General features: G+C 42.3%; 1 protein-coding gene across 3 annotated transcripts; it reads right to left on the bottom strand.

Annotated features, from left to right (window-relative positions):
* Positions 1–81: 81 nt before the first annotated feature.
* Positions 82–22150, bottom strand: bend3 (BEN domain containing 3). Of its 3 annotated transcripts, XM_072552625.1 has the most exons (4): positions 21936–22150; positions 20460–20569; positions 13546–13748; positions 82–8852 (listed from the first exon to the last, which is right to left on the bottom strand). In XM_072552625.1, the coding sequence occupies exons 2-4, from the start codon at positions 20560–20562 to the stop codon at positions 6612–6614; spliced, it is 2547 nt and encodes an 848-aa protein (XP_072408726.1). In that variant the 5' UTR covers positions 20563–20569; positions 21936–22150; the 3' UTR covers positions 82–6611. The 3 variants fall into 3 exon arrangements, with proteins under 3 accessions (XP_072408726.1, XP_072408747.1, XP_072408736.1); XM_072552646.1 differs by lacking the exons at positions 20460–20569; positions 21936–22150 and adding an exon at positions 8992–9074 and having other exon boundaries at positions 13546–13642; XM_072552635.1 differs by lacking the exons at positions 20460–20569; positions 21936–22150 and having other exon boundaries at positions 82–8847; positions 13546–13663.
* Positions 22151–22321: the final 171 nt, after the last annotated feature.

Here is a 22321-nt window from a genome sequence, read left to right as displayed (position 1 = left end):
AAGGGATTCAAGAGAAAATTGGGCATATTTCAGCTGATAGCAGATATTGAAGTATTCTAAAGGCAATGCGCACACAATAGGTATGTCCAAGCTCAAGATGTAATCAATGCAAATTTCAAATTGCAGCTTACCACACAAATTTCGAAGACTGTCATCAATATTGCAAGAGTTTAATCGTTTCTACAATGTAAAATCATTCAATTTAATGTCAAGTTCAATATATTGTGCTTTTGCACTGATGTAACCATGAGGGACTTAGGTGGTAATATATTCACAGTTCTAACAGAAATAAAACTCGTCAGTGCTCAATACAAGTTGTTTTGTTGATGTAAGTAATAAATCTATTTAAATTTTTATTTACATAAGCTGATTATAGAAAATTAACTTATACAAAATTACACTGAATTATGCTGAAACAAGAAAAGAAGTCTCGACTCATAACCGAGTTATGAAACCTGGGCTGAGTCCAGCAGTCAAATGCACATACCAAAAAAAATGCAAATTCATCAAGATTACAGGATTTTTTAAAAGGACCAAAATAGGGAGTTTCTTTCAGTATAAAAACTTTCCAACTCATCTCACAGTGTCAGTTTCTTAATGAAATGTAATTTTTAAAAAATTTGTTCATTATACTTTTTCTGAGCCAAACCACTGTCCTGCACCACAAATCTAATGAGTGTTAACCTAGAAAATTCAAGTATGTCCGCACTCAGCAGTTCATTACACAAAATATTCCTTTTCTTACATTCCTGAATTTCAATGACAACAGTTAGACAACACATAGGTGTCACTGAATAGTTCATGAGGAATCCTGTGCCAGCACTCATGATTCTGAGAACTAACGAGATATTAAAATAATTTATGCATGATCTCATGTTACCTTAAGCCTCCAGGATACACCTTTAACCCACAACCTCCAAGTGGTGCGGTCCAATAGGATGAAAGGTCAGGGGTTTCATTTTCTCTGCAAAAATGAGCAGCTTTGACCAATGCCTCATGCTGTTGTCTCCATGGAAACATGCATTGCCAGACTTGCCTCCCATGTTCACTGGCATCTCCATGGAAACAAGCTCTCCCTGACCAGCTTTTCACACTTCTGTGTCTCCACAGGAACAAGACTCTGTGAGCATCACTTCGCATCACCCCTCACCATCAAAAATTGCTGTTCGTGAAAGACCGGGCAAAAAAAAAAAGCAATTCCACATGACCATTCTATATGTACTGACAGTGAAGAGCTGCTTTTCCTCAGACAGTATACAGTGAGGACACCAATACCATTACTTCACAGTGACTCCTTTAGCCATGGATTTTTATTTCTGGGCATATCAAACATTAACACGACAGCCTCAGAGAGGGAAGTTAGATGAGTTCCAGGTGATGGTTGTGCCATGGATGGATTTGCAGTGTGGAAGCCAGGACTCTGCCCGAGATCATGATAACACCATAATCAAGAGAAGCAGGTGGTCATTTTGTTCCCACTGGGTTTCCTGTGCCATCCAAGAATATCATGGCTGACTGGACTGTGGTCTTAACAGCACATTTTTGCCTGTCTCCTGCAATCCTCAACTCCTCCTCAATTAAAACTCTGACTAACCCACCCTGAAATACAGTTAATGAACCAGTCTCCTTTGCTTTCTGTTGAACAGAACTGCAAGGCTAATCCTTTAAATGAACAAACTCCTCCTTGTCACAATTCTAAATGAGGGACCCCACTAAATGGTTAAATTTTAATTATCAAGTTACTATTTATTAAAATTATTAAATTGTGCCCCTTAGTTCTGTAAGCCCCATGAAAAGAACTGTCCTCTCAGCCTCCACACTCACATGTTTCAGTAAGATGATCTCACTTTCTTCTGAACTTGAACTGTGGGACCAACCGTGCTGAATCTATCCTCACAGTCATCAAGAGATACATAGACATAGAGAGAGTATGGTGCTGAGATAGAGTACCAGCCATGATGTAATAAATGGCAGAGCAGGTTTAAAAGGGTTGAATGGCCTACTCCTAATTTCCACGGTTTTATATAAGACAATCCCGGAATTGCAACAACAGTAGCAAGATCAGAGATTGAGAGTGGGTTTCCAACTCCTCTGCCCACATTGCTAGGAAGTTTTATCTTATTCATCCGGCAAGGATTTGAAGCCAAACTTCAGCGATGAAACATTTGTGCAATAAACACAGCTGAAGCAACCAGCTTGGACAGTATTAATTTGACACACCATAGAGCCAATTTTACCACTGCCATACACTCCTGCTCCATCCCAGTGAGAATTGTGTGAGTGGAGCGTTAAAGTGACGGGAAATGGGGAGGGGAACAGGTGGGGCAAGCTGGTGCCCACATTGTTGCCACTGTGCGTTTCTGCCACTCAGTATTTTTGCTTCTCTGAATTCAGGCATGAGACAGCCGCCCAAACCAGATGAATATCACATCACTTAAGGACGCCAGGTCCATTGAGACAGGACCCCATTTTCACGACAGGCTTAATTAAAACCCATACAGTTTCGGAGCTGCAGTGACAAGGACCTTCGCTCCAGGAAGTTCAAGTATCATCTAATTGTTTTCCTGTTTAAGAAAAAGGAGGCTCCCCTGGTTTCACTAGCCCCCCTTGAATGAGTTATCTTCCACCCAAATCCCTCCCAGAAAGTGCCTCCTTGCAAATTTGTCAAACCCCAGATCACCCCAAAAGTTACATTACCACACTGCATACCATTTCCATGGGTCCCCAAGGCAAGAGATCCACCAGTTTTGACAACATTGTCCTCAGCTTAGTCTGGAGTTACGATAGTAGAGGCTCTGTATCTTTTCCATCCATGGAGTTGATCAGGAACCTCTCCTGTTCTTACTGTCTGCCGCTGCCGAACATTGGAAGGATTTAGAAGTTGATGCTCAACCTCCTTGGTTGTGTTCCTAGAGTAGTACCTGAACCTCGTGCATCAGGCTCAGAGGAAGGGACACTGTCACTGCTCCACAACAACCTCTCGATAATTACACATAAGGGAGGAGAAAGGAAAAATTTTCCTGTAGTTGTTTGGCAGTACAAAACTTGAGTATTGCTGATAAAAAGTACATTTTGTTGAAGCTTTTCCTCCTCCATTGATCTGGACAAGGCACAAGAAATACAAAAATTAAACTGATTGGCAATTAGAACCTGATTGGTGGATGTATTACCATAGAGAATACATGTTAATGATGACTGACAGTTAACTGCTGAGCACTGATTAAAATTTTAAACATGGCACGTTGACTCTGATTTGTCAAGGCCCTGAGGGACAAACTAGGAGAAAGTAGGGAATGCAGATGCTGGAGATCAGAGTCGTGAGTGTGGTGTTGGAAAAGCGCAGCAGTCAGGCAGCATCCGAGGAGCAGGAGAATCGATGTTTCGGACATCTTGATGAAGGACTTATACCCGAAACATCGATTTCCCTGCTCTTCAGGTGCTGCCTGACCTGCTGTGCTTTTCCAGCACCATACTCTCGACCCTGCCAAACAAATCAGAGAATAACTGACATCTATTTTGTTGAACAACCTCAATGTATGTATGTCATTGTGTATCATGAAAGTACATTAACTGCAAGACTATAACATATAGGAGCAGAATGAGGTCATTCAGCTTATCAGGCCTGATCTACTATTTACTCATGGCAGGTATATTTCTCAACCCCATTTCCCTGCCTTCGCCCAGTCACCCTTGATTCCGTTAACCAATCTATGTACCTCTATCATAAATACACTCAATGACCTGGCCCCACAGCCCTCTGTTGCAATGGGTTCCACAGATTAACCATCCCCTAGCTGAAGAAATTCCTCCTCATCTCAGTGTGTAAGGGTGGTCCCTTCTCTCTAAGGCTCTGCCCTTGAGTCTTAGTCTCTTCCACAAGTGGAAGCATCTTCTCCACATTCACACTATCCAGATCTCTCAATATTCTGTAAGTTTCAATCAGATACCCCCACATCCTTCTAAACTCCATCAAGTACAGACCCAGGGTCCTCACCTCCTCAAATGGGAGGGGAGGACCCTCCCCTCCTTATGGGCGGCACGGTGGCACAGTGGTTAGCACTGCTGCCTCACAGCGCCAGAGACCCGGGTTCAATTCCCAACTCAGGCGACTGACTGTGTGGAGTTTACACGTTCTCCCTGTGTTTGCGTGGGTTTCCTCCGGGTGTTCCGGTCTCCTCCCACAGTCCAAAGATGTGCAGGTCAGGTGAATTGGCAATGCTAAATTGCCTGTTGTGTTAGGTAAAGGGGTAAATGTAGGGGAATGGGTGGGTTGCGCTTCGGCGGGTCGGTATGGACTTGTTGGGCCGAAGGGCCTGTTTCCACACTGTTAGTAATCTAATTAAAAAAAAATAACAAGCCCTTCTTTCTGGGATCATTATTGTAAACCTCCGCTGGACCCTCTCCAATTCCAGTACATTCTTTCTTAGTTATTGGGCCCAAAACTGCTCACAATATTCCAAATGTAGTCTGACTAGAGGCTTATACAACCTCAGCTGAAAATCTCTGCTCTTCTATTCGAGCCCTGTAGAAATGAATGCTAACACTGCATTTGCCTTCCTAACTGTCGGCTGAACCTCCATGTTAACTTTAAGCGAATCCTGAAATAGGATTTGTGAGTGCCTGTTTTTCAGATTTTCAAAGCTTTTCCCTGTTTAGAAAATAATCTATGCTTCCACTCTTCCTACCAAAGTGCATAACCTCACACTTTTCCACATTATATTCTGTCTGCTACTTTTTGCCCACTCTACCTGATTGTCAAAGTCCTTCTGCAGCCTCCCCAGTTCCTCAACACGACCTTTCCCTCCACCTAACTTTGTGTTAATCGGCAAACTTAGCAATAAAGTCCTCAGTTCCTTTTTCCAGATCATTAATAATGATGTGAATAGTTGTGGTCCAAACATTGACCCCCTAGGAAATGCCATTAGTCACTGGTTGCCATCCTGAAAGTGACCCCATTATCCCCATACTGCCTTCTGCCAGTCAGCCAATCCTCTATGCATGCCAGTACTTTTGCCCCTTACACCATGGGCTCTTATCTTATTTCGCAGCCTCCTGTGAGGCACCTTATGAAATGCATTCTTGAAATCTAAATCAGTCATGTCCACTGGCTCTCCTTTGTCTAATTTGCTTGTTATCTCCTCAAAGAATTTATCATATGTGTCAGCATGACCTCCCCTTTGACGAAGCCATATTGACTCCGCCCTGAATTACCATCTACTTTCAAATACTCTTCAATCTTATCCCCAATAATGGACTCGAAAATCTTACCGGTGACCAAGATCAGGCTAGCCTGCCTATAACTTCCAAACTTCTGGCTCCCTCCCTTTTTAAACAGGGGTGTTACATTAGCCATTTTCCTGTCCTCAGGGACCTTCCCTGACTCCAGTGATTCCTGAAAGAATGCCTCTATATTCTCCTCAGCTTTCTTCTTCAGAACCCTGGTGTGTGGTCCATCTGCTCCAGGTGATTTATTCTCCTTCCGTCCTTTCAGCTTCCCCAGCATTGTTTCCTTACTGATGGCACTACACTCACCCCTGCCCCTGACTCTCTTGAAGGTCTGGTATGCTGCTGGCATCTTCCACTGTGAAAAGTGATTCAGTTCCTTCACTATTTCTGTGTTCTATATAGCTACTTCTGCACTTTTATTTTCCAGTAGTTCAATGTCAACAACTTAGGCCATCACCTTTGGACCTTAGAAGTATTCAATCTACTTCAGATTACCCTGAAAAAGAGTAAAATATCTTCAAGGTTTGAGCAGTAGAAACAGGAGCAGTATTTGCCACTAACAGACTGCTGCCATTAAACAAATAAGACATTTTGTTATCATACAGATTAATAACATGGTTCATGACAGTATACAAAATTAGACTGTTCATTCCAAGATTGGACAACATTTGTTAATCCTCAGTATGCAAGGAATTAAACAATCAACCAATTTAAGCTTATCAGGGAAATGCTTTGACTAATCAGTATCAATGTGCCTAGTTTAAAATCTAAATTAATTTTTGAAGTTAACTGTCAGTTATCACTAACTGAAACATTGTCCATGGTAATGTCTCTACAAACGAGAGTCTAGATTAGATTAGATTACTTACAGTGTGGAAACAGGCCCTTCAGCCAAACAAGTGACAACTAACCAGCCCTCTGCTCTCAAAGTGTAAAAAGTTGATTTCACTTTACATTTCTACTTCTTGCAAATTTTCCTGATGAATGTAAGATGAAAAGCTTTGAAACATTGTGTCTTTTTTCCAGCAACACTTGAATCTTTCCCTTTTGTGACAGAAACAAAGAGTAGCAGGGCAGATTTTCTTCTTTGTTTTATTTCAGTGTTTCCTCTCCAGTCACAGCAAAAGTATAAAGCTTTTGTGCAGATCAAATCATTCATTTATTCTTGGATATGGATCGAAAAAACGATGAATCAAACACAAAATAAATAGCAGGTGATAATTCCGAGTGTGGGTTTCGTTTCTGAACTGGCACCTTTGACTCTTCCTAAGGTTTAAAAATATTTTTAGCTTATCTACGCCAGTCAGAAGCTTCACATATTTGTCATGACTTTGCAGTGAACCCGCTTAAACCTGAATGTTTCTAACGATGGCTAAAAGAACTTCTCATTTTTTTTTATCTTTGGATTTTGCCATCACCTTGGACTTCCTCCTATCAGGCCTCCTACACCTCTCATCAATGCTCGGTATGCACTCGAGATGCCACACTTGATCATTCCTGGCCCGTGGATAAACTGCTTCCACATAATGGCGTATGAGCTTCAGGCGGAGTGGATCCAACTGCTTCTTGTTACACGCGCCCGAATGGTTGTACTGTAATCTGAGGTTTTCTGGTGTAAACAACTCTGGGAAGATCTTAACAAGAAGCCGAGCAGCAAAGTTCCCGATTGACAGACTGTCCTGCACGATTTCCTTTAATTCTTTAGCAGAAAGCAGATGCTTGCTTGGGACTGGGAAATCAAGAGCGGGCATGGTTAGCTCATCAAGTGCCACTTTACAGAAGTTTCTGTGGTACCGGTCGGTTCTCTCTGGGGCCAGCAGTATCGCCTCTTTCCTGACTTGCTCTGGCTGCACCGATGTTGTCGGCTCTTCCTTCTCAGTTCCAAAGATGGTCTTCTTTCTCTGTTGCTGATAAACGCGCCGCTGCTCCGTGTCCCTGCGGCGGCACCTCTCATCCAGCTTCGAGACAAATTCTTGATTCCACACCTTGTCACACTTGGCTCGGGGATACATCAGCTGCACGTAATGCCTGATGAGCTTTATACGGACTGGGTCCAGCTGCTTTTTGCCAAGGGAGCCACTGCAATTGTACTGCTTTCTCAAGTTCTCTGGTGTGAAGAGCTCAGGGAACAACCTCACCAACAACCGGGAGGCAAAGTTTCCAATCGATAAGCTGCTCTCATATATGTTTTTTAGCTGCTGCTTGCTGAGCATGTATTTTGGGTTGGGAACCTCAAAGTCTGGAAGGGGTACAACGATGCTGTTGAAATCAACGGGCATTAGCCAGACCTTTTTGCACTTCTGAACGGATTTATCGAAGTCACAGCTGTCACTGCTCCCAATTGTGGAGATATTCGGGGAACGGTGACTCTCATTCCTGAAAATGTCAGACTCGCTCCCATCAGAATTCATACTCGCAAGCTCTTCATCCATCTTGTGGACAACCTGTTGCAGCCAAACCTTGTCCTCTTGCACCTCGGGGAAGTAGATCTCAACATACCTCCGGACAACCTGCAGCCGCTGTGGATCCAGCACCTGCTTTACAGAGGAGCTGTAGCAGCTGGACTGCGAGGCCACACACCTTCCGTCAAAGAGCTCTGGGAACAGTCTGTGCGCCAGCAAAATGGCAAATTCTCCAGGGGACGAGGCTTCGTCCAAATACTCGCTGATCTCTTGGGGTTCCAAGACCAAGTCTGAGCTCAGACTGCTGGAGGAATCGAATGACAACTGCTCATCTTGCGGGCCGCCTTCGACATAGCAGTTAGGCTGTGGCAGCTCCCCGCCACGGTCTGACTCATAAAAGCCAATCACCTTGGCACTTTGTTGACTGCTCTCCATGTCTCTCTGTGCCCAAAACCGGTTAAAAAAGTCACTGATCTGTGGCAAGCACTCTGCCTGCCAGATATCACCATTTCGGGCTGACGGGTAGCAGACCTCAATGTAGTTCCTGATCAGCTGGAGATGGAGCGAGCCCAGCTTCTTTTCAGACATGGCGCCACAGGCATTGCAACCCCTGCTGACCTCATCTTCGGTGAAGAGCTCTGGAAAAAGCTGCACGAGCAATCGACAGGCAAAGTCTCCCGGAGAGGAGCTCTCGTCCAGGACCTGCTTGAGTTCGGCGTTGTTGAGCTGGTACTCGGCAGGAGGCAGGAACTCCACCGTCGATTCGCCGGGGTTCACGTGCTTTTTAATTCTGTTCACCTCCAGTGACAGCAAGTCGATCTTGCTGTGTAGTTGGGTCATAGTAGAGTTCAACGTGTTGAGTGTGAAAAACATTTTATGGATCAATGAGTACAGTGTTGAATCAACATCAGCCCCGTGGGCTGGCGAGACGGAAGAGTAATTCTTGCAGACGTCGGTGAGGTTTCGCTGTTGTAACAGAGTGTTGAGGTAACCTCTTTCTGAAGCCTCACCTGATGTGTGCTGGTCTGCAGCCTGAACATTTCGCCGATCGGAGATTTTGTGTGAGATGCTATACAGTGGTTTCCTGTACGATGGCTTGTCCTGAGAAGCATCTTTGCTTTCCATCAATACAACTGTACTGACCTCCTCAACTTTACACACATCATCCGCATTTCTCTGGGAAGGTACTGAAGAGTCTGTGCCGTTTAGATTTGCAAACCTGTCCTTAAAAGACAAAGTGCAACATTTTTAGCGAAAATTGCACCAGAAGAGAAGAATAAATGCATCTGCTCTCTGAAGATTTCGCACCACTTCTGTAATGTATATCAATAAAAAAAACTTTTCCCTCCATTTTTGTACTTACTTTGTTGAAGCGATATTCAATTTGAATAAATTGGAGGCAGCGTGCACACTGCTAAATTAGTATGATACGTGCTTATGTTATGTCTGTGAAGAAAGCACAATGCAGACCAATTTCTATTTAAATGAGTAACAATTCAACTATGCTAATCACAAAGAGGAGAAGAACTGTGTAGTCCATTCAGTCTTCTTTCAGATAACTGTCAGACATGTACTCTATTCAGGATGAGACAGATTAGAAGAAGCTTAACTCTGTGTTTAGCTGTGCTGTACCTGACCAATGAAGGCTAAAACTGAAAGAGATTCATTTTAGGAAATGGAAGTTGTCAACTTGATAAGAACAAAAATAAAAATATAATTTACTGAGCTTTTCTTTTTAATAAAAGTACAATCCTTTTGTTTGTTCAAGATATGCAAGTATCAAATTTATTGCATTCCCCTAACTGGTGAGCCGCTTTCTCGAATCACATACAATAATCCATGTTGTAGGTACACACGGAGGCAGTTGCAGAATTTTAGCCCAGTAGTGATAAAGCTATAGTAATATATTTCCAAGTCATGGTGGTATATGGCTGCCAAAACTATCCTAACTTGGAGTGAAACTTGGAGTGGAGGTTTCCTTGCACCTGCTTTTCCTGTCCTTCCTCACAGTGCCAGAGACCTGGTTCGATTCCACCCTCAGGCGACTTTCTGTGTGGAGTTTACGCATTCTCCCTCTGTGTGTGTGTGTGTGTGGGTTTTCTCTGGGTCCTCCGGTTTCCTCCCACAGTCCAAAGACGTGCAGGTTAGATAGGGTGGCCATGCTAAATTGTCCATAGTGTCCAGTGATGTGCAGGTCAGGTGGATTATCCATGGCAAATGCAGGATTATAAGGATAGGCCAGGGGGGATGGGTGTGGGAGGGATGCTCTTTGGAAGGTCGGCATGGGCTCGATGGGCCGAATGGCTTGCTTCCACACTATAGGGATTCTATGATTCTAGATGATTGAAGCTGCAGTCTTGGAAGGTGCTGTTGAGGGAGTCCTGACTGCAGTGCACCTTGTCAATGGTACGTACTGCTAATGTTCTGCATCAGTGGTTGAGTCAGTGAATGTTGAAGGGGCTGTCTAGGATGTCAATCAAGAGGACTGCATTGCGCTTGATCTTGTTGAGTCTCCTTCAGTGTTGCTGAGGTTGCCCTCAACCAGGCAGCCAGACACTGTTCCATCACACCCCTGACTTGAGCCTTGTAGCCAGTGGATGGGTGAAGCAGATTCTGGTTTGTAAAGCACCAGGAACAGTACAGGGGAGAGTAGGATCTGTACTATTGGGACAGTCCACACGTGGATTGTGCTGTGGCTGGCTTTGTAGCAAGCAGACAAGATTTTAAACTTTAGAGACAACATTAGAAACAGAGGTATTAATATGGGAAATGAGATACAGGGTTGTGGAAGAAAGAAATTGAGAGTACAAGGCTTATTGGAAATCAACAGAAAAGGTTAGATTACAAAATCACAGTAGAACAAAACTAAGGTCTCTGTATCTGAATACGTGCAGCATTTGTTACAAAATAGATAAATTGATATCACATCCAGAAATAAATATATATGATCTGATAACCATTACAGAGATAAAGCTGCAGGATACCAGATTGAGACCAAATTCTGATTGGTCCATGATACTGAGGAAGGACAAGAATCCAGAAACAGGTGGTGGATTGGCACTATTGATTAATGATGGTATGAACACAATCGAGAGGGAGGACCTAAGTTCAGGAAGCCAAGATGTAAAAGTCATTTGGGTAGAGATGAGAAAGGATAATGACAAGTAACTCCGGAGAGAACAAAAAATAGCAAAGGGAGGTTTGGCCATCACAGTTAAAGTTCAAAGTTAAGTTAAAGATAGTGTCAAACTTTAAAAAAGAAACTTTAAAAAAGAATTATACAAAAGTGGAGGTCAGAACATTGAACAGAATATAAAAATAGCAAAGATTGACTAAAAAAAAGCTAGGAAAAAATTACAAGATAAAGCTAGCCTGTGTCTAAAAAGCATTAACAAAGTGAATGTTCGTCCGATAGAAAATAGAAATTAATTAGAAATCATAAATGAAAGTTAATTAGAGAAATTAAATGGAAAATAAGGAGACAATAAGTGAACTGAACAGTTTTTTTTTGGATTGGTCTTCGCTACGAATCTGCTTCACCCATCCACTGGCTACAAGGCTCAAGTCAGGGGTGTGATGGAACAGTGTCTGGCTGCCTGGGTGAGGGCAACCTCAGCAACACTGAAGGAGACTCAACAAGATCAAGCACAATGCAGTCCTCTTGATTGACATCCTAGACAGCCCCTTCAATATTCACTGCCTCAACCACTGCTGCAGAAATAATATCTCAGAAACAGCTATAAAACACAAAATTGAAGTGAGGGAGAAACTCAGTAAAGTTACAATCACCAGGAAAACAAATAAAATGGAGTGGCAAGTCTCTGGGTCCTGACTGACTTCATGCCAAGCTCTTTAAAAAGTGCCCAGTGAGATAGATGATGCATTGCTTTAATGTTCTAAAATTCCCTAGATCTGGGGAAGGTTCCATTAGAACAGAAAATAGCAACGCATCTGTGATTCAAAAATGTTTAGTACCAATTGTTGTTTGGATTCAGAGACAGAAAGCTGGAAAACAAGTGCAATTTGCTTAAACACCTGTCAAAGGGAATGTATTAGAAGCTATTATCAAAGGTATTATAGCAAGACACTTAGAAGTAAATAAATTGAAGTTCATTGTGGAAGTAACAGGTGTTGTGAATAAAGCTGTACAAATGGTTGCAGTGCATTTGGATTTCCAGAAAACATTTCATAAGGTGTCACATTAAAGGCTACTGTGGAACATAAAAGTTCAAGGCAATATATTGGCATGGATAAAAGTTGACTAGCTAACAAGAATGCTGCTATAAGTGGGGCAATTTCTGGCTGGCAGGATGTAATGAGTGATATACCACAGAGATCAACACTGGAGCTTTGACTGCCTACAATTTACATGAATAATTTGCAATAAAACCCCATAAATATGGTTGCTAAATGTGCTGATGACATAAAGATAGGTAGGGAAGTTGTGAAGAGAACATAATAAGGATACAAAGGGTTATGGATATGTTAAGTGAGCAGGCAAAGATGTGGCAAATGGAGTATAATGTTGGAAAATGTGAAACTGTCAACTTTGGTCGGAAAAGTTAAAAAACATTATGTACATAGAGTTGAAAAGGGTGGTGCTGAAAAAAAAACACAGCAGGTCAAGCAGCATCCGAGGAGCAGGACAGTTGACGTTTCTGGCATAAGCCCATCATCAGAAATGAATGTTCTTGTTTATTGTGAGGTGACTTGAATATAAAATGTACAGGGGCTATGCTTCAACCACACAGTGTATTGCCAACAACACATCTTCAGCACTGTGTACAGTGGTGGTCTCCTTATTAAAGGAAGGATGTAAATGTATTGAATCAATTCAGAGAAGGCTTATTGGACTAATGACTGGATTAGGTAGGTTGTCTCACAAGGCCAAGATTGATAACCTTCAGATTTTAGAAAAGAATGAGGTAATTTGATTGAAACGTATAGTATTCTGTTGGGGCTTGATGGAGTGGGTGTAGAAATGGTGTTTCCTCTTTGGGAGAATCTGGAACTAGGAGTTACTGTTTAAAAATAAAGCAAAGAGGAGATATTCTTATTCTCAGACACTTCCTCAAAACACAATAATCTTTGGCTGTTTTTAAGACAGAGGTAGATGAATTCTAGATGAACAAGGGGGTTAAAGGTTATTGGACAGAAGCAAGAAGATGGTATAATCAGATTAGCCTTGATCTTACTGAATGGGAGAGCAGGCTGGAAGAGTCAGGTGCCCACCCCTACACCTAATCTGTATGTTCACACTGTGGAAAGGAGGATCTGGGGAATGAGAACGTGGATTGTTTGCTGCAGGATTCCCAGTCCCTGACCAAATTATGTAACTACATTATATAGAAGGCTTGCCCAATTATAATTCTGATCAATGGTGATGCCTAAGATGTTAATGGAGGAGAATTCAGTGCTGTTAATTCTATTTAAAATCAAGAAGAGATGGTTAGACTCTCTGTAGTTGGAGTTAGTCATTGCCCGGTACTTGTGCTGCAGCAATATTATTTGCCACTTAGCAGGCCCTCCCTACCTTCTGGCATTATACATTGATGATATGCAAATCCACCAAGGAAGCAATTTGTCCAACTATTGCTACTTTGAGCCAGTTAGTAAATGCCCCATGAAAATCAGAGCTAAATTGGTCCTCCTCCTGTTTAAGGAATACACTTTATTCCAGTAAATGGCAACAACCAATTGAGATCAAGAACCTAGTCAAAAGGGGAATCAAACTGAAATCCTGCCACAACATACTGAAGTGTATCAATACGCTGAAGTCTAGCACCCTCCCCCAGTGGTTATAAGTAAAAGCACTTTAAAATACATGACATAGATATCAATGAAATGCAACATGCTTTATTCCAAAGAAAGGCAAAAAGAACTGTGTACGGTTAGAATATAATGCAGCAATATTTACCTCACAGATAACTCTCCTCCTTTTATGGATGATGGGACTCTCACATTCTGGAGTCATCTTACCAGAACCATTCTGTAACTGTTTTCGTTTTGCTGTGTCCTGCACACAGTTAAGCTCTGCAGCTTGATCGGGGTGGGAGCTGCCCACATCATCATCTTCAGGGTTAATTTCTGCTTTGACCCTGTCAATATCGACTTTGATCACTGCAACGGGAGAGGAAAACAAAGATTTCAAGTTTGTTTTTGACCCACTGTATTATAATAGCATTAGTGGACATATTGATTAACACATGAACTGCAGTGATTCATCATGCCAACTCACCACAACTCCCTGAAGGGCAACTAGGGAGGGATAATAACTGAAGGCCCAGCCAGTGACACCTATATCCCACGAATGACTAAAATAAGAATAATTGCACAGTCCATACTTGATCTGGAACTCGAGCATTTTTGTATATTATACTTTTCCAATGAACAAAATGGTTGTTGACTTGGACATCAGGGTTACAGCTGAATGATACTCAAAAGAGTATCAAAATGATACTCAGAACAGTGCCTTAGATATTTACCAATAGATGAAACTGATAGAAAAACACGAATTTTAATTTCAAATGTATTAAGTTTATACCAATTCAGTTTGGCGATTAACCTAAAACTTATAAATGGTAAGGAGTACTGACCTAGGGATATAGTTTGGTATGTCCAAGACAAAGGCATATTTGTGTGAATGTGAAGAGGTCTACATTCATGTGGATCAAATTCCTTAGAGTATTTCAAATAGTATATCTCAGACAGTAGCTGGAGAAGCAGTGATACCAAACAAATTCTTTTAAAATTGGATAAAAGCAAATTACTGCGGATGCTGGAATCTGAAACCAAAAGAAAAAATGCTGGAAAATCTCAGCAGGTCTGGCAGCATCTGTAAGGAGAGAAAAGAGCTGACATTTCGAGTCTAACAGACCATTTGTCAAAGCTAAAAAAAAGGGGCGAAATAGGGAGGTATTTATACTAGGCTGAGAGAAAGTGAGTCATGGCTCCAGAAGCAAAGGTAGCAATAAAGAGGTGATAAAGACAGTGTGTAGAGTGAGCTCCTTCGCCTCTGCCGCATTTGTTCCGATGAGGCCACTTTCCAAAGTGGTGCTCTTAATATGTGCTCCTTCTTCTCCAACTGTGGCTTACCACCTACAGTTGTTGACAGGGCTCTCGACAGCGTGCGGTCCATCTCCCTCACCCCCTCCCTCCCCTCCCAGAACAAGGATAGGGTCCCTCTTGTTCTCACCTTTCACCCCACCAGCCTTCACATGCAAAGAATAATCCTCCGCCATTTTCGCCAACTCCAACATGACGCCACCACTAAACACATCTTCCCTTCCCTCCCCTCCCCCTGTCTGCATTCCGCAGAGATCGTTCCCTCCGGGACAACCTAGTCCACTCCTCTATCACCCCTGACACCTCTTCCATCATACACGGCAACTTCCCATGTAATCGCAGAAGGTGCAACACCTGCCCTTTGACCTCTTCAATGCTCACCAGCCAAGGCCCCAAACACTCATTTCAGATTAAGCAGCGTTTCACTTATACTTCTTTCAATTTGGTCTATTGCATTTGTTGCTCCGAATGTGGTCTCGTCTACATCGGACAGACAAAATGCTGACTGGGTGATCGCTTTGCTGAGCACCCTCGGTGTGTATGCAATCAGGTCCAGGACCTTCCTGTGGCTTGCCACTTCACACACAATCCTGCTCCCTTACTCACATATCTGTCCTTGACCTGCTGCAATGTTCCAGTGAAGCTCAACGCAAACTGGAGGAACAGCATCTCATCTTCCGACTAGGCACATTACAGCCTGCCCGTCTCAACACTGAATTCAACAACTTCAGATAATTTTATTTCATTTATTTTATTTATCTTTTTTAAATATTTTTTTCACTGTTCTGTACCTCTTATTTCTTGGTTGTTCCTCTTTCTCTCGCCCCCACTCTCTCATCACCTTTTTCCTCTCCTCTTCCCCCTTTGCTACCCTTCTCCCTGTTTTCCATTTTGCCTCTGCTTCACCCATCCTCACCACATATTTTGTCACATTGCACTGGCTTCAGCCTTAGTCATTCACAGCTCCTAATCTCCCTATAATCTCTCTATGCACTGTTGTTATCACCTCTTTATTGCTCCCTCTGCTTCTGGAGCCATGACTCACCTTCTCTATAAATACCACCCTATTTCTCCCCTTCTTTAGCTTTGACAAAGGGTCAGTTAGACTCGAAATGTCAGCTCTTTTCTCTCCTTACAGATGCTGCCAGACCTGCTGAGATTTTCCAGCATTTTCTCTTTTGGTTTCTTTTAAAATTGCCCATGATTCCAATCAATACGGCCTGATGTATTGGATCTCCAAAATTGCAGCTCAATCTATATGATGTATCCACTGAGGGAAATATCCGTCTCCAGCATCTCAACCCAATCATTCAATATGTAGAAAGCAAGGTTATTTCTATTCTGCTTCTCAAAAGCCTAAGAGTTGATTTTGGACTCCAGGAAGCAGATCTGCAGTACGTCTTTTTTTAGATGATGGAGGCCAGAATTTCAAGTTTTAAGATGCTTAGTTACAGATATGACAGCTGAATGCTGAAACATCCACAAGCTGGCACTAAGCCAAGCAGAGCAAAAAGGATTTCAAACGTCATCGCTACCTCTGCGGAGTTCACCGATCTTAGCCGGAATGGTACTACCTGCTTGTTCCTGGAGATAATAGAAATGTCAGGGAGTCAGAAACCTACCGGCATTGAGCCTGAGGCCTGGCAATGGGGGTGGGGTGAAAGCAGGGGGGGGGACTGGGGTGATGTGACTGCAAGATACTGGCTGATACTTGTTTGTTTGATTTATTATTGTTACCAAGTACCAAGGTACAGTGTTATCAGGCAGACAATGGGATTTGAACCTGATCCCCACAGCATTATATGGATCTCTGGAAAACTGGTGATATTGATAATACCACTATGCCACTGCTTTTCCCAAGGGGAGAGGTTATCCTGAAGAGATTGAAGCAGACAGTCAAGAGGGTGGCCAGTAGGTATACTAACATGTGAATCAGGAGTAGGTTATTCGGTAATGCTGATGTGACAATAACTTTAACTCTACATTCATGCCTACCACGATGGCCATTCAACCTCTTGCCTGTTGAGAAAATGGATCTTTGTCTTAGGTAGACAAAAACAACGACAGCGGTTCAAGAAGATGATTCATCAAGAGGTTCATGAGGGCAAATGGAAAGCAGCGTTATATGCGGGCATTGGCAGTGATCCCCATATCCCCAAAAAGACAAAAGAGACAGCTTGGATCCTGCAGAGTTGAAACATGAAGTGAATTGGTTGTCAGAGAAGGACTGTCAGTGGGGTTTGCAGTGTGACACACTCGTGTGTACAGCATATATTAACACACAGGGCCCTGTTCTCTGCAGACAGAAAGAACATCTACATACACTATGCCTATTTCGACTCAGCAAAGTAGATGACAGCATTCACAGAGTCATAGTCATAGAGATGTTCAGCACGGAAACAGACCCTTCGGTCCAACTCGTCCATGTCAAACAGATATCATAGAATATAGAACAGTCCAGGCCCTTCGGACCTCAATGCTGTGCCAGCCTTTTATCCTACTCTAAGATCATGACTAACCTACATACCCTTCATTGTACTATCTATCCAAGAGTTATTTAAATGTCCCTGATTTATCTGACTCTACTACCACTACTGGCAGTGCATTCTACACACCCACCACTCTCTGTATAAAGAACCTACCTCTGACATCTCCCCTAAACCTTCCTCCAACTACAAATTACACCTCCTCATGATAGACATTTCCACCCTGGGGAAAAAGTCTCTGGCTCCTTCGGTTCCTTTTAAATTTCCCCCCCTCATCCTAAGCCTATGCCCTTCAACTCTGGGACTCCCTCACCCCTGGGAAAAATACCTTGTCTATTTACCCTATCCATGCCCCTCATGGTTTTATAAACTTCTATAAGGTCACCCCTCAGCCTCTGATGCTCCAGGGAAAATAGCCCCAGCCTATTCATCCTCTGCCTATAGCTCAAATCGTCCAACCATAGCAACATCCTTGTAAATCTTTTCTGAACCCTTTCAAGTTTCACAACATCCTTCCAATAGGAGGAACAGCAGAATTGCACTCAATATTCACTGGTTTATTTTGCACCTCAACGTCTCAACCAGTGAAAATCGACTTGCCTGGTTTAAACTTTAATGCTTAGCAGTTAACCGTTAATTATCATTAACTGGCGCATTATCCATGGTAACACCTTTACTAATCATTATCCACGGTAACACTTGTCAACCAATCAGCACTCTCCTCTTGTACAGTATGAATGTTGATTTCACCCTGAATTGTGAATCATCCTGATGAGGGCAAGATGAAAAGTTTTGACAAAATCTGTCTTTTTCTTTTACGTGACCAAATGACATTCACAATTTTGCTACAAATCGGGAACAGAGGAAACAATTATCCAATGTTCCTATGAGTAGCTAAAGCCTAAGTTACATAAGATCCACTTTAAAGAAGTTCCATAATGTATTGAACTTGCAGAACCAAGGATATGTTCTTTGGTAGTCAAGGAAATTCTAGCAGAGAACAAAGTATTTGGCTCATGGACTATGTATGAATAGCTCTGAAACCGTGTTATCTACTTTAATTCAATTTCCTTTTCTTGTATTCTTATATAACTTTAGATCCTTCCTTCCCTGCCCTAATAACCATTAGTTTCAATGCATGCCATGTTAATAATCTCTGTTTAACACTTTTGTTTAACCTTTCCCTGTAGTTCATTACATGGTAATCCTGTTACTATTGCCTTGGAGTTACTTCTGATAATACTCCCAAGTTAAGTTTAAAACATTAAACTTAACAGAAAGTAAAAAGTAACTTCAAAAACAGTAACTGAAATGTCAAGGTTGTAGAATAAAGTAGTGTATAGGGTAAAAATATGTTTAATTAGTCAAGCAGGGAACAGACAGCTTAACAAAGATTATGCAACATTAATGGCTAAGGTGACATCAGGAAAAGTAAAATATTAAAACTGAAGGCATTATATCTGAAAGTGCACAACAAAGAAATAAATGAGATTAATCTAACAGCAATATGAAAATGTGGTTGCAAAGTGACAAAGGTTAGAAACTAAGTATTCCAAGATATTTCACTTTTAGAAGAGATGGAAAAGGAGGATGAGTTGCCTAGATTATAAAGGATGGGATAAAAGTGGCATAGAGTTCATGCATTAGTTCATAAAATCCAGATGTAAAACCAGTTAGAGTAGAGCTAAGAACCGACTAGGGGTGGGAACCTGTGGCAGAGGCAGTTTATAAATCCCCAACAGTAGCTGTAGTGTATGACAGAATGCAATCAAAGAAATCAGAAGTGCATGTAACTTGAGTAATACAGTTATGTTAGGGACTTTAATCTGCATGTAGACTTTGGAAAACAAATTTATAGTAATGGAGAGGAAGATAAGATTATGAAATGCACTCAAGATAATTTTGTAGTTCAATACATCAAAATACAACTAAGAAATATACCTATTTTAACTCCAATATTTGCTTCTCATACATATATAATTTGTTTTCTTCTTCAGATTTAACATCCTAGTTCCTTACATAATTAAATCAATCTCAAACACAATATAAAATCCATATTCTGTCTGTTCTTTCCAGCAGTTCTCTTTCTACAGTAATATTAAGTATTCTCATTGTAGAACATTATGGTTTGGTGCCTACCAATTCCAATTAAATTGTAAGCTGCATTCCTGTTAAATGGTCCTACTACACCATTTGCACACCTTGTGGGCACTGGGTGCCAAAGAACAATGGGATCTTGTTCAGACGGGCCAATGGGCTGAGGAGTGGCAGGTGGAGTTTAATTTAGATAAATGCGAGGTGCTGCATTTTGGGAAAGCAAAACTTAGCAGGACTTATACACTTAATTGTAAGGTCCTAGGGAGTGTTGCTGAACAAAGAGATCTTGGAGTGCAGGTTCACAGCTCCTTGAGAGTCACAGGTAGATAGGATAGTGAAGAAGGTGTTTGGTATGCTTCCCTTTATTGGTCAGAGCTTTGAGTATAGGAGAGGTCATGCTACTTTTGGAATGTTGAGTGCAATTCTGTTCTCTTTCCTATTGGAAGAACGTTGTGAAACTTGAAAGGGTTCATAAAAGATTTACAAGGATGTTGCCAGGGTTGGAGGATTTGAACTATAGAGAGAGGCTGAATAGGCTGGGGCTGTTTTCCCTGGAGCGTTGAAGACTGAGGGGTGACCTTTTTTTAGAGGTTTATGAAATCATGAGGGGCATAGATAGGATAAATAGACTAAATCTTTTTTCTGGGGTGGAGGAGTCCAGAACTAGAGGGCATGGGTTTAGGGTGAGAGGGGAAAGATATAACAGGGACCTAAGGGGCAACTTTTTCACACAGAGGGTGGTGAGCATATGGAATGAGCTGCCAGAGGAAGTAGTGGAGGCTGGTACAATTACAACATTTAAAAAGCATCTGGACGGGTACATGAATAGGAAGGGTTTAGAGGGATATGGGCCAAGTGCTGGCAAATGGGACGGGATTAGGGTGGGATATCTAGTCGGCATGGAGGAGTTGGACTGAAGGGTCTGTTTCCATACTGTACACCTCTACGACTGTATGACTCTAAATATTAATAAAATGACATAAGTTACCAGAAGTCAACAAAAAAAAGAACAAAAGATAAAGCCATTCCAGTTCCTGCTGCAGGGGAAGTCAGTACTTCTCCCATACTCCTTGCCCATGTATTGCTGAAGCAGTCTGCAAAGCTGTGCTTTATGTCGGTCTGTGGCAATACTCCCATCAGATCAGGATCTCCTCCCCACCAAAAAATTTACGAAGGAATTTACCGTGTACTCCATTCTCTAACTCTTCATTCTTATTGACTGAAGGATTCTGAACTATGAAAGGTAGTCTGGTTCCAGGTTCCTCATTCTGCTCTGCAATGTTCATTTTTTACCTGGAATAAATAACTCTACAGTTAAAGACAAACCAATCAAATGTGTGTGATTTAACAGCTAATAAAAGTTATCTGCATTAACCACTAACAAAGTTATACATTCAGTCACTCTGCCCAAACATAAACATCTTAGATTTTATCAGCTTCCTGAGACTAATTCATTCAACAGCTAATTTTTCCTGAGCATTAAGCACATTCTTTCAGTATCTCATACAAAACGTTTTTAATCTGCCAAAGTAAATGTCTGAGAAAGAAATGAGTCACAAATTGCTCCATTTTTGTTTTCCAGACAAAGTGTTATGTTAACTTTTTAAGAAAAAAATATAGCTACTGTTTCATTATACTGCAAAATCTACTCATTCCATTTTCTCCACGTGAACTAAATTAAACTATAAACATGCAGGGAATAGCTGCTGCTATCCAATTGGCCTCTGCTCACACTGTAGTTATTCCAATACATTTTTGAAAATGCACTTTTATGCATTCAAATTCACATCTGACAGGCATCGATTTAATGCAGCTTAATCTGAGGGTTCCACAATTTATTGTCAATATTGCCCCAAAATAAAAGAAACAGTTGCATTAAGAAACGTGGAAAGACACAGATGCATCCAATCTGAGCAGGAACATTAATAATTCGGAGAAACTTTATTTTGACGTTGAAAACATGAAACGACATTTGATGCGATACGTCGTGACCTTTTCTAGTTTATGTGAGTAGTGGAATGTACAGAAACAAGAGATTTAGTGACCAGGAAGGGTGGAATATCCCCACGAAGTTGAGTTCAATTTGACTACAGTAAACCTGAGCTGAACTGCAGTTGGGCGAGTTTGCCATGTGCCTGAACCGGGGGGGGGGGGGTGATGATCCTGTGAGGGCGCTGTGCCTTCACTCAGCAAGGAAAAACACCCAGACACATAACTCAGCGTGAAACAAAAAAAAACACACCCCACTTCCTCATTGCCTGAAAATTCATTGCCTCCCGAGCTTGAAAAGGCTGTTGCTTCGGAATCACCGACAATTCCTTGCAAACTTGAGAGAGAAGGGGGTGCAATTGCTGAGCAGTTGAGCAGAGAGAAGCTCAGCCCCTGGGTTTGGTTACAGGACACGTAGAACAGTAACGCCATGACCCTTCTCTCAGACAGGCAGTGTTTGTCCTTGCACAGGGATAAAGATCACTGCAGATTAGACCCTGTGTTTTTTTTTCTCTCTCTCTCTCTGTCACATCCTCCACCCCCCCAACCCCCTTCCCTCCTCCACCTACCACCACCCCCTGTGTGTGTGTGTGTGTGTGTGTGCACAGCCCCACTTTGTGAGCTGCTGCCTTGTGTTGTACAGCGCAGCGGGAGCTGCTCTCAGTCTTACCTGGCCGCTCCGGCTGAGTCAGGCGGAGCTCCCTCAACACGGCACCCACTCTTTCCGCTCCCTCCCCGGCCGTCTGTGGAAAATGGAGCCGTGTTTTTTTTTTGTTACTCCGGGTGTCTGCTCCGTGACGTGACTCTGTGTCATTTCCGCAGCCAGGCGACAGGGAGAGAAACACGAGAGAGAGAGAGAGAGAGAGAGAGAAAGGGAAACGCGGAAAGAAGAGAGAGAGAGAGAAACACGAGAGACAGAGAGAAGGGACAAGGGCAGCGAGGGACACACACACAGAGGACAAGGAGGGCTGAGAAACAGACCAGGGCAAGAGAGATCCCAGTGAAGGGAAATGAGAAACACGAGAGGGCCGAGACGAAGTGACAAGAGTGGGAAAA

This window comes from Chiloscyllium punctatum, chromosome 3 (genome assembly GCF_047496795.1).
Source record: "Chiloscyllium punctatum isolate Juve2018m chromosome 3, sChiPun1.3, whole genome shotgun sequence".
Classification (NCBI taxonomy): Eukaryota; Metazoa; Chordata; class Chondrichthyes; order Orectolobiformes; family Hemiscylliidae; genus Chiloscyllium; species Chiloscyllium punctatum.
The sequence above is the reverse complement of the archived record's forward strand: the minus strand, read 5'-3'. Positions and strand labels throughout refer to the sequence as shown.